General features: G+C 39.0%; 1 protein-coding gene across 3 annotated transcripts in view; it reads left to right on the top strand.

Moving 5' to 3' along the window:
* TAFA1 (TAFA chemokine like family member 1) overlaps window positions 1-18249 on the top strand; it is a 584591-nt gene that overhangs the window by 463094 nt on the left and 103248 nt on the right. For all 3 annotated transcript variants that reach the window (XM_044253199.1, XM_044253197.1, XM_044253198.1), the window contains exon 3: window positions 857-997. In XM_044253199.1, the coding sequence (XP_044109134.1) occupies window positions 857-997 (141 nt within the window). The remainder of the gene's footprint in view (window positions 1-856; window positions 998-18249) is intronic.

Here is an 18249-nt window from a genome sequence, read left to right as displayed (position 1 = left end):
GGTCACTTGGGGTATCTTTTGTGTCCCTGAAGAACTGGCCTATAGGCTGGCAAGCGCCACCTGAATGCTCACCAACCTTCAGGCAGAGCCAGCTGTGCACCTGTTAAGAACCTAGTGGAGAGTGACATCCATTAGGTTGCCAATAAATGTTGAATGCATGGCTGACCTGTAACAATTAAGTGAAGCCATATGCCTAAGTCTGTAATTTGAGATGCCATTTAAAGCACATACCTATTTTCTCCAGCAGTTCCTTCTATCATTTTCAGATGAGATCTGGATTTGGGAAATGACCCCCCACCTAGGTTTTTTATTCGCCCCCCTGGAGAGTGGGCAGGCAGTGGGAGGGAGAGCTAATTTCTGGGCAGTCTTCCTGCCATCACGGGTTCCGTATCACTGGCATGTCAGTTGCTTGTCATTAGTGGGAGGGAGCTCAGAGGATTCTAAATGGAAAGATAACACAGGAGTGAGCTCTCAAAGTATAATGCATTTAAATCAGGCAGACTCTTTATTTTGTGTTAGCTCCAGGCATGCATTCTGTCGCCGCTTCTCGGTACCTACAGCCTAGAATCATTGCTTCTTAAGGGCTATCCATCGGAGCTTTTTGTTGCGTTTGAAGGATAGTGCTGGGATCTCTGTCTTCTCCAGGACTGTGCGTACTGAGCGTAGAGTTTTGCAGACATGCGTGAATAGATGTTATTGAGAGTAGATGGGAGAGAGTACCACCATCGTTATGTTTCATGGAAACTTTTTCGGTATTTTCTCTCACTTTCCCCAGCCCCTCCACACATTCCCCCACAGGTCTTAATGGCCAGTGAATTATTTCTAATCAGTGTCTCTGTTCTTTCTATCTTGCCAGAAGGAGGGACATGTGAAGTGATCGCCGCGCACAGATGTTGTAATAAGAATCGCATTGAGGAGCGGTCACAAACAGTCAAGTGTTCCTGTCTACCTGGAAAAGTGGCTGGCACGACAAGAAACAGACCTTCCTGTGTCGATGGTAAGTAGCTGGTTTTACATCTCTCTTTAGGTGTTTTTCTAGGTGTTCACTGTCTGTTATATATATATTTTTCACTTACATATGGTTCAGGTTAATGAACAAGGGGCAGCCAAAACTCTGGAAGGTTGTACAAAGGACAGTACTCTGCATAGTTAGAATTCTTGTTTCTCTGGCTTGGTGGCTTTCTCATAGCTTATTTTAATGTTTTGTAGAGAAGATTAAGGTAAAATAATTTGTCAAGTCAAGAAATTGGAGGGTCTAGCTCATTTGGGAAGTGATTTTGGATTGAAGTTTTATATAATGATGATGGTGATGACGGTACTAAAGATAACAACAGCTATCATTTATTCTGTGCATATTTAATGAGCATTTACTCTATGCAAGACACTGGTCTGTGTGCCTTACGTGCATTCATAAGCAGATAGAGGTGCCCTGAATGTTCACCATCTGCCAAGCACCATCCTAAATACTTCTCATGCATTATTTTATTTACTCCTCCCAATAATCCTAGAACAGTTACCTATTGCTGTGTAACAAATGACTCCTGATGACATAGCAGCCTGAAGCAGCAAACATTCTCTCACAGGTCTGGGAGGTCAGGAATTCCACTTAGCTAATTGTGTCTGGCTCTGGGTCTCTCCCGCAGTTGTAGTCAAGATCAGAAGGTTTGACTGGTGCTGGAGGATGGTTTCAAGATCGTTCATTCTCACAGGGCTGTTGGCAGATGGACTCAATTCCTTGCTGTGTGGACCTCTCCATAGGAGCACAGTGTCCTCGCAGTGTGGCAGCTTGGTTTCACCAAGAAGAGAATCATAGAGGAGCCATAATGACCTTCTTTTTTGTAATCTAGCCTTGGAAGTTAACACTTGACTGTTTCCACAATATCCTCTTGGTTATTTAAGTCATCCCCCATTCAGTGTGGGAGTGAGCTCTAAGGGCTTGAAGGCCAGAAGACAAGGATCACTGTGGTAGATACACCCCCTCCCCCTCATTTTAAACATGAAGAAACTGAGGCTTAGAAGGGTTGTGTAATGTTCCAGTGGTCTCATGGCTGAGAAGTTGTAGACTGACTGACTCTTAAGCCCAGAGTAACTGACCGTAATTCCAAGTCTTGACCACCATCTTTAAAACAACTTTGTATGTGCTAATAGTGAGTTCAAGGTTCAAAAGACTACAACTATCTCTCCCCATTGTTATCTTTCATAATTTTAGAGCCAAGTATGAGATGATGTTCAAATTCTTCAGTAAGAAAATCAAGACTTTGGTTTCTAGTAAGAAAATCAGGACTCAAATGAATCATTTGCTCAGGGTCACACAGTAGCAAATAGAACCTGAATCTCTTGCCTTAGGACCCATTTTTCCACCTCTAGAAACAGATGGAGGAGGACACTTTCTAGATTGGCTTGTGTTGTATATTTTCGTTATGAAATATGGTAGTTAGAAAGAGAAACATACTCAAGCTAGACCAAGTAAAGTTATTTTTTTTTTAAGAAAACAGAAGAATCCTGGGGAGTCCAGTTACCAAAAATCTCATGGAATTCTTAAATTCTTCTAGCATCCACTATCTCATTTTCTTTGTTCATGGGACATATTATTTCTTTTTTTTTTTTTTTTTTTTTGAAGTGAAGTGAAGTGAAAGTTTATTAGGTGAAGGACATAGCAGAAAGGAAAGAAAAAAGCTCTCAAGAGAGGGGTCCTGAATGGATTGCCACTGTGGGCTTTCGCTGATGGTCTTTTATTGAAAAGTGACTGGAAAGCTTGTGGCCTTGAAGTTCTTGTGCTGTCTTGGTTTAAGCAAGGACTATTGATAACATCCTTAATGGCTTACATCTTTGAGTTCTGGTCACTTTTGGTGATTGCAGTGTAGCTGCCAAAAAAATACATTCTCTAACATTCAGGGCCAGGTGGTCTGGTTTGTTCCTTTATCTCTGGTTTTGTATGCCTCAGCATTTCTGTTCCCCTCATTCTCCTCTGTGTGGACTGGTTCCTGCTTTCAAGAGTTTAGCTTTTGAATCCCTATAACTTAGGAGCTGGTATGAAGTTTTTTTCTCCATGATGCCAACTGTGATCTTAATAGCATCACAATACAACTCAAATATATTTGCCTCACTTCCTGTGTTTTAAATGTGTTCTCCTAAAAGACCAAATGTAACCGGCCCGGCTTGTGTCACACATTAGCCTTTGACCGATCAACCCTACCCAGTGAGCTGTACATGGGGCTTGTTCAGCTGCCCATTGTGTACCATGGTAAGACCAAGCCTTTTTTTTTTTTCCTCCTAAAGGATGTGAAAAAGCCAAATTTGGGAATATACTATGATCAGTAAATTCTCCATTAATGGATTTCCAGAGGTCATTTGGCACTCTCTGGAGATATTTTTGGACAATGGAGACAAGAGATGGAGACATCTCTTGCAATTAGGGGGATATTATTCACACCTGGTGGGTAAAAGCCATCAATGCTGCTAAACATCCTATAATGCACAGGACAGCACCCACAACAAAATATTATCCAACCCCAAAGATCAATGGAGCTGAGGTTGAAAACTTGCGCTTACGATTGTTTCTTTGTTCCAAATCACAGTCAGCATGGTAAGGCACCTCCGATGCAGGTAAGGCAAGCAGTTAGACTAGAAATGTCACTTTGCTCCACTTGCAGGAGGAAACTCTTGGCCCTTGAAGCCCACAAACATTATAAAACCATGATAGTGTCTCAAGTTGTCTGCCAAAGAAAGCCTCGAGTCTGTTGATTATGAACCCCCATTTTGTCTCCAGTTCATTTTTATCTCTAATGATCTAGAAATAGAATTGCCTTCAGGATTTGGATGTAAGACACAAAGAACAATACATTGTTTATTCTGGCAGAGGAGAAAATGGCATCTGGCCCTAAGTTTCTAAGAGAAGTTAAGCCACATAATGGTAAAATTCTGTCTCTCAGAACAAGCTTCTTTGACTTTGGGGACTCTGAATCCTTTAGAGTGGTAGGTTCTGGCAGGTGGACTATTGGTTCCTATCTTCCAAGCAAAAGTCAATAAATTATAGAGTACTGTATAGTGTCACCTGATGGTTTTTAGTTTCTATAGCATTCCACTGTTCTAAAAACTTGAATCCATTGGTATGCATGAGAAAAGTCTCTGTGTTGCTTTGATCAAATTTGTTTTTATGGCCCAAATCTCTACATGCAAATGAAAAATGAGGCATAGATATAAATTAATAATTCCAGTGTAGTTATTAAGATCATGAACTGTGCAATTAGACAGACAGGAGCAGAACTCAGCTATACCAGTTACTAATAGAATTACCTTGGGCAAGTCACATATGCTTTTTAATTTGTTCCTTGACTAAGAAATGGAGATGGTAATTATTTCAACTTATGAGGATTAAAGAAGTCTTGTTCATCTGTACAGTGTTTTGCATAATGTCTGGTTCCCATTAAATACTCGCTGAATGATGGTGGCTCTTTCCTATCTTACTAGTAACTTATGGGTAATGCTTAGAAAGGCACATTGTTTTACAAAATTTTGTTCCATTTTAATTGAACATAGTGACATTTTAGCCACTATCTTCTCCTGGAACTGCTTTTAACTAATTATCCTGGATATCATTAATGCTAGTGAGTCATCCTCAGGAATGCATGTTTCTTATAGGAGTTTTGAAAACTGCAGAAATAATCCACACATTAGAGGCAGACATGGTATTATTGCTCAGAGATTATCATTACTTTGTAAGAAAACATGTGCATGTCCATTTAGGCTTAACCCATCATTAAAAAGAAACTCACATGGCACGGATTTAATTGAAATAAGAAGTCATAGTACTGTTTTATCGACAGCTTATTTCATTTAACATATAGCAAACATTCCCCAGTTTAAAACATTTTCTTCAAAAACATTATTGTTAATAGCTACCTAGGGTTTTAGGGGTGGATACTCTTCCATTTATCTACCTATCTCCTCCACTTGGATACACTATAGTGTTTCGTGCATTTCCCTTTCTACGCCTAAAAATGTATAGAAACCAGCTTCTCTCCATGACAGCAGCTGACAATCCACACACCATAGTTGTCCTGAATATATCCTGTTGTACATAGTGCATTTCCCATGTAAGTGTTCCAATTGCTGTTATTTACTTGCCTCTGAAATTACAAGTCACTTGTCATCTACAGTGTTTTCAAAACCAGAGAAACAGCTATGATTTTAAAATAAGCATATATTCTATTATTTTAAGATTCAAAATCAGAGACCAGGTGATTTAAAATGGGGTATAAATTTTGCAGTGTAATCTTAGCAATGTATTCAAAAATAGAAAACTGGATATTGGGAGAAATTTTTAGAGTGGGCTTTGAGTTTAAAAATGATCTTCTATTGCCTAGTAAGTGAAAATACCAAAGAAAAACACTCAACAGCTTAAATGTTGTGATGGGTAGTTGTAAATATTTTGAAAGGTGTTATACCCTTGCACGTGTGCCTAGCACTATTCTGACTGGATATTAGGTCATGACACTGATTCACACTTTCTCATGTTATGTTAATTATTCTCTAATGCAAAAGGAGGGCACCTTCCTTATCTTTGATAACAGTAATCAAAATGATGGCCAGAAATTTCTTGAAGGCCTATCCTGTACTCCTCTTTGAGGTCCTTCATGTCTGTACATTCCTTTATTTCTAACCCCAACTCCTAAAGGGGTCTCCTATTATTCCATCTTACCAGTCAGAAAATTGAGGCATAGTAATTTTGTGACTTGCTCAAAAATCACACAGCCAATCGTGGCAGAGCCAGAAATCCAGTCTGGGCTGTCTCACTCCAGGGCCCTATATAAAGCATGAGCAGATGAGGTTGTGACATAAACACACATTCTATTCCAAAGCCTTTCATGTAAGAGACCAAAATCCCTGGGTGAGAAGGGGGAGAAAGTTCAACAGTGTGCACACTTTCAGAAACATCTGGTCCTTCAGGCCATACCTGCCCCTTCCCTTTCTGTATCAGAGAGGACTGATTAATTGCTCTTTCTGAGGTCATGGCCTTTGAGTAGTTAGAAGAATTCTTTTTCATACGATAGCATTTTTAATTATTTATGTTTTTTAAAAAAATTTTATTATGTTATAGGAGTCACCATACAGTACCTCATTAGTTTTTGATGTAGTGTTCCGTGATTCGCTGTAAAAACATTTTTATAGATAATGGTTTGTGTTATAGAGAATGACTGAAATATAACTGTTTAAGGCATGGAGGGATAAAATGACTGTTTGATGGAGAAATTCTCATGCAGTTTTCTCTATTTAGGTTCTTATTCTCATGCAATTTATGTCTATTTGTGACTCAGACAGATATGTGAGAAACATCTTTATAAGTACTGGTTTGTAGAGAAGGTCTTTTAATCTTCTGTGGATTTGAGCATCACTCTAATTAGGAAAAGTTTACATGACAAGTGCATAGACCTTTCCTTTCATTCAGTGTGAATTCTGATCATTTCTCTGACTGCTACAAACATGGTGCTCTTGTTTTCTTATACTGGATACCAGCCAGAAGTGACTACCTTATATCACAGAACTTTTTACCTTTTGCAACGATGGAAATCCTACCTTTTTTCATCACTAGGATTAATGTACAGTTAACATAATAGAAAAAGTCCTCATATTCCTGCCTATTTCTGTGAAGATAAAACCCCACTGTATAAGAAGATGTTTTGATCTCGACTCATCATACATAGGCTATAAGATAAGAGCAAGCAAGATATCCAGAGACTCAGACCCAGAGAAACAGATAGACTTACAGGGAAGGAGACAGACAGTAAGACAGGACATACAAAGAGGAACAAGGAAAGGAGGGTTCAGAGAAAAAGAGTGATCAAAGAGAGAAGAGACAATGAATGCTTAAGCGGTATAGGTAGATGTTAAACATCTACCTATAAAATGGCTTTGTTCATTTTTTCCCAAAACAATTATTTGTATTCACTCTTACAGTTTATAACTAATTTTAACAAATAAGATTTATTTGGTAGATTGAGACTTTGAATTTTTTTTTTCAAGGTGCATTATATGAGATTCCAGAACCCTAATATCTATAAAAATTACTTCTGGAGATTGCTCCTTTGGAAAATACATGATAAAATTTTCTTGCCCACATACTATCATATTCCCTAGAGACCACCATGGTGAAAAAGAAGTCTGAGAACTAAAGCAAATTAGAAATCCCGCAGTAGTGTTCTACAGAGTGGTATGAAATATTTATATATATATATATATAATACTGCATGTAATAGCCCCTTCTTAGCTATCCAAAATATGATACCATATTAAAGGCTCTGAGAAGTTCTGCAGACAAGAACTTGGACCCACTATGTCCCAGCCTTCTTTGGCTAGAGAACCTTTTTCTCTGCAACAATTAACTGTGCCCTCCATGAAATGGACCTCAGGCCAGGTTGGTACAGACTATATGGACTATGTCTTTGTTTTTGTTTCCAGAAATGCATTTGAGGTCTTTTGAGACTGACTGATAATTCCTATGCCAATAGCTCAGTGTCTTTTCTTAACACTGGCTAACCAAATATTGCACAACAGGTCTTGGTAGTAATGTGATTTATAATATCTCCAAGACATGTCAGGCTCAACTGCAGTTTGGAAATCATCTAGGGACCTTCCAGAGCAACTGTATGAAAAAGCTTAAGCCTTTATTTTTATTCACAAATATTAGACGTTTTAGAGGACAGGGAAGATGACCTATTTTGGTTCCACCATTTGTTACTTGTCATCCACACACAGTGAAATACCAAGATAATGAATTGCCTTGGTGGGTCAGGGACGCACCACACAGCAGTCTGGGGCCCCTTCATTACCATCTCTGTTCGATGCCTGCCTGTTCTTTCAAGACAGACTCTATCTAGTTTGTTTAATAGACGGGATGGTGAGCTCAGTTGACTTCATCAGGAGGCATTTCTGAAGGGGGTTTCTACTGTTATTGAAGAAGGTCTACTAGAGCATCATTAGTAAAATAGTGGCACATTCATGCATAATTTCTGATATACATACACATTTTCTTTTGCTCTCTTCCTTGGCACCTAATCCTGCCCAGGTATGTGAGGGATCCAAGTTCTGCATTAGCAGGAAGAATGAGAGGAAAGATGTAGAAGTGACAAAGCATTTTGTACCATCTCATAAAAGGTCTGTCTCTGTGTTTTGTTCCATTGCATAATAAAGAGAGCAGGAATTCAGTCTTCAGATATTCCCATACTTCTAAAACTAAGAGTGGATGTAATTTTTTTTTATTTTTTAAGTTTAAAGCGGTAGTTGCCAACTAACAGCCCACTGGCAGAAAGTACCTTCAGACCTGTTCCTTAGGTTGGCAGAGTAGTGAAAAAAATGGACTGTGTGCCTTTGGATGGGAGACTCCAGTATGTACAGGCCCCACCCCTTTCTATGACACACCTGGCTCTGGCCCATTCATGTGACCTGCCTGATCCCTAAAGATCTGGAAATTCCTGCTTCCTGGCTCAGAGTTATTTCCCTACTATTCTCAAGTTAAATAAAAAGATTAATTTTCTGGAAAAATTACTCTTTGATATATAAACCTGAAATAAATTGAAATATACATACACAAAAACAGCAAGAAAGGAAAAATTGGAGTATTTCTTCTCTTCCCCTTGCCCACTGAATCTCTCACATCTTCATTGTTGAAGCAACCACTGCCACCAGATTTCTGTGCATCCTTATAGAAAATATCCATGCACACACATGATACATACGTAGACAACCTGATAAATCAAAATGGTGTTATATAACTTAAAAAATGGTCTGAACCTGTATTTTTTTTTTTTTTTGCCTAAGAAAATGGCTGGTAAACATGGAAAAAAAAAAGTCCATCATCACTCAATGGAAGAAATGTAAATTGAACACTGAAATGTAATGTTTCATCAATCAAATAGGCAGAGATAAAAAGTTTGGTGATACCCAGTATTAAAGAGGCAGGAGAGAAAAATTACATATAAATCATACTCAGTGATAAATGGCTTACAAACTCAATTACTTAACCACTTTTCTTTATTTGGTTCACCAAAGAGGAAGAAGATAAATAGGAAATTTTATAATGGGACTGGATATTTGTGGAACATAATACAAACTACATTCATTATAACTGTGCACAGTGACTTTATTTAGCAACAATTCTTGTATACATAATGCCCTCCATTTCTTCAATAGGATCAGGTTCATATGTCTGGGTATCATCAAAGAAGTCTTCTAAGGATTTTGATCTCACTTCTGTGGGAAAACTATATGTGAAAGTATATTTAGTGCATGTGTTTGAGCAAAAGCCTAGTAAGTCCCATTTTAATGTCAATTAATGTAGCCACTTGGGAGGTACAAAATTCTCTACACAAACATTTGTAGTGGTGTGTATGTCACGTGTGTGTGTGTGTGTGTGTGTGTGTAATCATGGTACAACACACCCCAGATCCTTATCATTTTTCTAGTTGGAATGTTCTTGGTTACACAAAATTCCAAATTCATAAAGAAAATTTCCCCAAAGTAGCTCCAAAGCCATTGGTTTCCATTATTTCCAAAAAGCTTAGGTGTTTTCAAATACCTGTTCTTGTCTGATAGAAGAGTATCTTTAATCAATTCTTATTTTTTTTTTTTGGAAAGGGGGAAAAATATTGTTCTAAATCTAAGGAGTCAGCTCTTCATCCCTCTAGTTGGGCTTCAGCCTAGATAAGGCAAGATTTCAGGATCCTATGTTATTAATGTGCTGTCCATATGAATAACGAGCAAGCCTTGTGAATTATTTCACACTTCTAGGAAAATCTATAGCCCTGTCCTTCTGCAACAGCACTGGAAGCTGCTGAGGATATCGGTACATTTCTTTATGGAAGGTTCTGATAACTTCATCTAAGGATATGGTAAAACTTATGTCCCCTGCTGAAGCCTGTGTAGAAATTTATGCAGATGAATAATATTTTGAAAAATTAATGTATTCCTCAATCCACCCAAGCTACTGGGATTTTTGAGGGCCGACCCAAACAACGGAACATGAATCAGTCACTAACCAGAGAATAGAGGCCCAAATATTTGGTATTTAAGTTCAAAAGTCATTCTAAGATTCAGATATATAATGGACGAGTTCACTTTCCAAAGTTTCCAAGGTAATATGATGAGTCAGGTCAGGGAGGGAGAAAGGAACACTTGGGTAGGAAAAATGTGGTCCACTGGAGCAAAGGCTGTCTGCCACTACCACCAGAAATGTGTGTCGCCATCTGTAGACTTACTGATCCAACCACCAGCCAAGAGAGTTCCACACATGATAGCTCAACACACTCTTTTCACATCTTTTTGGCTGCCTTCCCAGGAAGACCATCCATAAACGGCAGCTAGCATATTGCAGCTTGATTGTCCAACAAGAGTCATAATCACCAGTATCCTAAGGCCTCCTTAGGCTTCCATGGTGCAGAGGTGACCTCCAGGATACTTATGAATTCCAGGAATTGAGAGGAGAGACCTGGGCTCCCTAATGGGTGCAGTGGACATAGAAATGAAATTTCATGCACCCACTACATAAGACTAGATTTGTAACTGAGCTAAGACATTGGTGGAACATGTTCACCTTCCCTAACTTACCTATTTCATTTATAATCTTGATATTGGGGCACCTGGTTGGCTCAGTGTGTTAGGCCTCTGCTTTTGGCTCAGGTCATGATCTCAGGGTTCTGGGATCGAGCCCCACATTGGGCTGTCTTCTCAGCTGAGAGTCTTCAGCTTCCTCCTCTCTCTCTCTGCCTGCCTCTCTGCCTACTTGTGATCTCCGATTGTCAAATAAATAAATGAAATCTTTATAATCTTTGATATCATTTGGTACTTCATTTTTGTGTCATTTATTTATCTTACTTTTATTTCTTTTTGTGTGTGTGTGTGTGTGTTGGAGAGGATGTGGAGAAAGGGGAACCCTCTTACACTGTTGGTGGGAATGCAAGTTGGTGCAGCCTCTTTGGAGAACAGTGTGGAGATTCCTCAAGAAATTAAAAATAGAACTTCCCTATGACCCTGCAATTGCACTCCCGGGTATTTACCCCAAAGATACAGATGTCATGAAAAGAAGGGCAATCTGTACCACAATGTTTATAGCAGCAATGGCCACAGTCGCCAAACTATGGAAAGAACCAAGATGCCCTTCAACGGATGAATGGATAAGGAAGATGTGGTCCATATACACTATGGAGTATTATGCCTCCATCAGGAAGGATGAATACCCAACTTTTGTAGCAACATGGACGGGACTGGAAGAGATGATGCTGAGTGAAATAAGTCAAGCAGAGAGAGTCAATTATCATATGGTTTCACTTATTTGTGGAGCATAACAAATATCATGGAGGACAAGGGGCGTTAGAGAGGAGAAGGGAGTTGGGGTAAATTGGAAGGGGAGGTGAATCATGAGAGACTTACTTTTATTTCTTATGTCATCTCTACACTCAGAGATGTGGGGCTCAAATTCATGATCCCGGGATTGAGAGTTGCATGGTCTACCAAATGACCCAGCCAAGTGCCCCTCATTACTGCATCATTTAAAGAATTCAATGGAAAATTTAATGGACTCACATTCCATGCCATCTAATATTACTTAGGGTGGTGAAATGATCCCATGGTTAGCTAGCCACTCATTTAAAGGGAGGTCCCATTTCTTCAAATTTAGACTCGCCTACATGTGATGACTTAGAAGTTATCATTCAGCATCTCCTTTGGTGCCTATACACTAGTTTTGCTTCATGCTGGGCACCTGTTCTCATCAACACTCTTGAAGGAACAATGTATATATTTTAACTGCTCCACAGACCTATTCCTCCCAGACCTATTCTCTTCCTCTTCTTAGACCTCCATACACCTTAAAACACAACACTATTGAAATTAGACCAACTAACCCTACAAAAACCCCTAAAGTGTTCAAGTAAAAGTAAGAGTCACACATCTCTCAATAAAAAGCAGTAGCTAGAAATGATTAAGCTTAGTGAGGAAGACCGTCAAATGCCAAAATAAGAAGAAAGCTAGGCCTCTTGCATGAAATAGTTAGCCAAGTTGTGAATGCAAAAGAAAAGTTCTTGAAGGAAATTAAAGGTGCGACTCCAGCAAACACATGAATGGTAAGAAAGGGAAACGGCCATATTGCTGATAAGGAGAAAGTGTGAGTGGTCTGGATAGAAGATCAAACCAGCCACAACACTCCCTTAAGTCAAAGTCTAATCCAGACCAAGGCCCTAGTTCATTTCTACAAATTCATTTCCACAAAGGCTGAGAGGGGTGGGGAAGCCAGAAGAAAAATTAGAAGCTAGCAGAGGTTGGTTCATGAAGTTTAATGAAAAAAGCCATCTCTATAACATAAAAATGCAAGGTTGAGCAAGCAGTGCTGATGTAGGAGGTATAGCAAGTTATTCAGAAGATCAGGCTAAGATAATTAAGGATGGTAGCTACATTAAACTACAGATTTCCAATGTAGATCAAACAGCCTTCTCTTAAAAGAACATGCTATCTAGGACTACCATAGCTTGAGAGGAGAACTCAACACCTGCTTTTAATGCTTCAGAGGACAGGCTGATCGATGGTCTTGTTAGAGGCTAATGCAGTGGATGACTTTAAGTTGAAGCCAGTACTCATTTATCATTGCAAAAATCCTAAGGCCCTTAACAATTATGCTCAGTCTCCCTACTATCCAGTAATTTCATAACTGGGTATTTACCCAATACAAATACAAAAACAGTGATTCGAAAACATACATGCACCCCTATGTTTGTTGCAGCATTATTTACACTAACCAAATAATGGAAGCAGCCCAAGTATCTATTGATAGATGAGTGGATAGAGATGATGAGTATATATCTATAATGGAATATTATCCCACTATTAAAAAGAATAAAATCTTGCGATTTGCAATGATATGAAGGAGCTAGAGAGTTAAATGCTAAGTGAAATAAGAGGAAGACAGGTACCATCTGATTTCACGCATATGTGAAATTTAAGAAACAAGACAAAGAGGGGAACAAAAGAGAGAGGAAAAAAAACAAGAAATGGACTGAACTACAGAGAACAAACTGATGGTTACTAGAAGGGAGGTGAGTGAAGGGGGGTGAAACAGGTGAAGGAGGTTAAGAGTACACTTATCATAATGAGCACAGAGTAATGTATAGAACTGTCGAGTCACTATATTGTACACCTGAAATTAATATAGCACTGTATGTTAACTGTACTGGAATTAAAATATTAAAAAAAAACTTTAAAAATTAGGCTAAATCTACTTTCCCTTTGCTCTAGAAGTGGAACAACAATGCTCAATGTCAGCACATCTATTTACCACATAGTTATTGAATATTTGAAGCCCACTGTTGAGACCCACTGCTATAATAAAAGATTCTCTTGAAAACGCTGCTCACTGTAATGCACCTGATCATCTGAGCTCTGATGGCAGCCTAGAGTGAGATTAATGTTGGTTTTGTGCCTGCTAACACAAACACCCATTCTGCAGCCCATGGGTCAAGGAGTAATTTTGACTTTCCAGTCTTATTTAAGAAATATATGGCTATGGCTGCCATAGATAGTGATTCCTCTGATAGATCAGGGCAATGTAAATTGAGAACCTTCTGGAAATGATTTATCACTTTAAAATGCCATTAAGAATATTTGTGACTCGTGGGAGGAGGTCAAAATACCAACATTAACAGGAGTTTGGAAGAAGTTGATTCCAACCCTCATGGAAGACTTTGAAGGGTTCAAGTGAAGGAAGTAATTGCAAATGTGGTAGAAATACCTGGAAATCTAGAATTAGAAGTGGAGTCTGAAAGTGGGACTGAATTGCTCAAATTTCATGAGAACATTTGAACCAGATGAGGAGTTGCTTCCTCAGATGAGCAAACAAATTAAATAAATAAAACTTATTTATTTATTTATTATTTATTTCTTAAAAAATGAGCTTCTTAAGGTGGAATTACTTAATAGACTACAGTATATTATAACACAACTTGTGAAGATGCTGTGAAGACTGTTGACATGACCCAAAGGATTTAGAATATTACAAAAACTTAGAGTCAGGGTTTGAAAGAACTGACTCTAATTTTTAAAGAAGTTCTACTATGGGTAAATTGTCATTGAACAGCATAGCATCACTTGTGAAAGGAAGAGTCAGTCAGTGCAGCAAATTTCTTGTCATCTTATTTTGAGAAATCACCACAACCACCCTAACCTTTAGCAATCACCACCCTGATCCGTCAGCACACATCAATCTGGAGCCAAAACCCTCCACCAGCAACAAGATTACAGCTCACTGAAAACTCCAAAGATGCTTAGCATTTTTAAGCAATAAAGCATTTTTAAATTAAGGCATGTGCATTGTTTTTTAGATGTAATGCTATTGCATACTTAATAGACTACAGTATAATATAAACATAACTTTTATATGCACTGGGAAACTAAAAAATTATTTGACCTGCCTTATTGCAATATTTGCTTGCTGAAATATGTCTATTACTTTATGTAACTCCTCCAATAGCAGCCTTATAAGATAGTTACTATTCTTATCCCCAATTTATTGAGGAGGAGCCTGAGGCCTTAAAGAAATTTCTTCTAAGACATGGCAGCGGGAGACCTAGGACCCCAAACGAGGAGCTGCTAGAAATGATAGGGAGGAGATCACCTAAGCAGCATGGGGAGCAAAGTTCAGAGTACCAGCTCACTTTTGTATTCCCTTCCTCAGAGAATGACACCACCATTCAGGCATGCTATGTTTTTTATTTAAGCAGCCCCTCCAGCACATACAGCACTATCCTCATATTCTATGCATATCAGATCCTTCAATCCCTCACCATTCCCTAATTTCATTACTGCCATAATCAGGACTCCTGTATTGACCCTAATTAATGTGCCCTTAGCACCCATACCCTGTATTACCCAATGCTGACTTTGTCACCCAGCTTGAACTGCCAACTCCACCTGTCCTCCCTCAAACCATCACACTCAAAACCAATAGATACCCTCCTCCACATCCCGAAGTCTCCTGTAAACGTTTACCAGAGCTTACCATACTGTCCTCTATGCTTTTGTTGACTTGTGATCTTCTGTGATAGAGAGACTCACCCATTCACTCAACAATTAGTTTCAGAACATTGACTGCGTCATAGAAATTATGCCAAACACTTGGTCACCTAATGATGAACAAAGCACTTGCCTATAATCCATCAGGGGAACACGCCTCAATCTAATCATACACAAACATGTTCCAAGCAGAAAGTGCAAGTTCAGAAGGAAAATAACTCAGTCTTTGGAGAGGGTGTTATCACAAAGAATCGAAGGAGGCCAGAAAGCCAAGACTTCTGTGAAAAAGTGACAGGAATTTGGAGATGCGAGGTATAACTCAAGCTAGCCGGCTGAAGAGCTTTCCAGGCAGAGAGCCAGCATGGGCAAAAGCCTTAGGTTTTGATCAAGAACACTCATGAAAGAAATTGAAGAAGACACAAAAAGATGGAAGACCATTCCATGCTCTTGGATCGGAAGAATAAACATCGTTAAAATGTCTATACTGCCTAGAGCAATCTATACTTTTAATGCCATTCCGATCAAAATTCCACCGGCATTCTTCAAAGAGCTGGAGCAAATAATCCAAAAATTTGTATGGAATCAGAAGAGACCCCGAATCGCTAAGGAAACGTTGAAAAACAAAAATAAAGCTGGCGGCATCACCTTACCTGATTTCAAGCTTTATTACAAAGCTGTGATCACCAAGACAGCATGTTACTGGCATAAAAACAGACACATAGACCAGTGGAACAGAGTAGAGAGCCCTGATATGGACCCTCAACTCTATGGTCAATTAATCTTCGACAAAACAGGAAAAAATATACAGTGGAAAAAAGACAGTCTCTTCAATAAATGGTGCTGGGAAAGCTGGACAGCTATATGTAGAAGAATGAAACTCGACCATTCTCTTACACCGTACACAAAGATCAACTCAAAATGGATAAAAGACCTCAACGTGAGACAGGAATCTATCAGAATCTTAGAGGAGAACATAGGCAGTAATCTCTTCGATATCAGCCACAGCAACTTCTTTCAAGATACGTCTCCAAAGGCAAAGGAAACAAAAGCGAAAATAGACTTCTGGGACTTCATCAAAATCAAAAGCTTCTGCACAGCAAAGGAAACAGTCAAAAAAACAAAGAGGCAACCCACGGAATGGGAGAAGATATTTGCAAATGACAGTACAGACAAAAGGTTGATATCCAGGATCTATAATGAACTCCTCAAACTCAACCCACACGAAACAGACAAACACATCAAAAAATGGGCAGAAGATATGAACAGACACTTCTCCAATCAAGAAATACAAATGGCTATCAGACACATGAAAAAATGCTCATCATCATTAGCCCTCAGGGAGATTCAAATTAAAACCACATTGAGATATCACCTTACACCAGTTAGAATGGCCAAAATTAACAAAACAGGAAACAACATGTGTTGGAGAGGATGTGGAGAAAGGGGAACCCTCTTACACTGTTGGTGGGAATGCAAGTTGGTGCAGCCTCTTTGGAGAACAGTGTGGAGATTCCTCAAGAAATTAAAAATAGAGCTTCCCTACGACCCTGCAATTGCACTCCTGGGTATTTACCCCAAAGATACAGATGTCGTGAAAAGAAGGGCCATCTGTACCCCAATGTTTATAGCAGCAATGGCCACAGTCGCCAAACTATGGAAAGAACCAAGATGCCCTTCAACGGATGAATGGATAAGGAAGATGTGGTCCATATACACTATGGAGTATTATGCCTCCATCAGAAAGGACGAATATCCAACTTTTGTAGCAACATGGACGGGACTGGAAGAGATTATGCTGAGTGAAATCAGTCAAGCAGAGAGAGTCAATTATCATATGGTTTCACTCATTTGTGGAGCATAACCAATAGCATGGAGGACAAGGGGCGTTAGAGAGTAGTAGGGAATTTGGGTAAATTGGAAGGGGAGGTGAACCATGAGAGACTATGGACTCTGAAAAACAGTCTGAGGGGTTTGAAGTGGCGGGGGGGTGGGAGGTTGGGGTACTAGGTGGTGGGTATTATAGAGGGCACAGCTTGCATGGAGCACTGGGTGTGGTGAAAAAATAATGAATACTGTTTTTCTGAAAATAAATAAATTGGGAAAAAAAACAAAAAAAAAACAAACAAACAAACAAAAAAAAAAAAAAAAAAAAAAAAAAAAGAACTTTAGAGACAGTCACTGTGGCTGAAACCCAAAGAACAATAAGATCATATGTGAGAGGAGGCAGGATAAGGGGAGCTAAACAGTAGTTCTATAATTGAGCTGTGCATCTCCTGTTCCTAACATAGTTCCTCTTCATTTAATTTGCATATAGTTGACACACAGTGTTACATTAGTCTCATGTATACAATGTAATGTTTCAACATGTTTATATGTTATCCTAATATAATTCTTAAAACTGAGATGTGCTCATCAAATTCTTAGAGAAGGCAGTGATGTGGTATCTGTTGTGGGAAATTGGATGGTAAAGCCAACCTGGAATTTTGTGCATGAGGAGACGACATTGAGAGCCCTCTACTGAGATAAAAACTTCCTTCTCTAGTGTCTGACATCAGATTGCAAAACCTCGATATTCCCACTTCAGACAATGGCAAAGCAAGGCAAATCAAATTGTCTTATTGATATTGCCACCTTCCTCACACAGTGTTATCCACAGTGTTGCTGTCACCTGAATGTCTCACCCTCTCTCTGTTGCCAACCACTCACATTGCTGAAAGAATTCTCGTAACCACCCCCAAATCCAGCAAACAACAGCTTCTGATAGAAATGTTCAGTCACTGTCTTTCCATTCTATTGTCTGACATTAGATAACATTTAACCAGTAGATTCTTTATACCAGGGCATTAGGGCTTTATAACTGGGGATATATTTAAATATGGTGGCTAACTACAGGCTCGTGTCAGTTTATTTTCTTCTTGACTAACTTGTATCTTCTTCAACTCCATTTCCTTATGAACTGGTAATGCTTTATTTTATGTAGCCAAAAACAAACAAACAAAAAAACCGTTTCTAAAATACCTCTACCAAAGGATGCCTGACCACCCTGTTCCTGAAATCTGGGGTAGTGTGTAAATTTTAAACGGGTAGGTAGGCATTAATGAGTCTACTTTGTGAAGAAGAAGGTTACAGAGAAATGGTCATTTCTCATGTTACCCAGTTCCACTCCCTTCAAACTATTCAAGCACATGCTTTTGA

This window comes from Neovison vison, chromosome 6 (assembly GCF_020171115.1).
Source record: "Neovison vison isolate M4711 chromosome 6, ASM_NN_V1, whole genome shotgun sequence".
Classification (NCBI taxonomy): domain Eukaryota; kingdom Metazoa; phylum Chordata; class Mammalia; order Carnivora; family Mustelidae; genus Neogale; species Neogale vison.
This window is presented reverse-complemented; position numbering and strand designations above follow the sequence as displayed.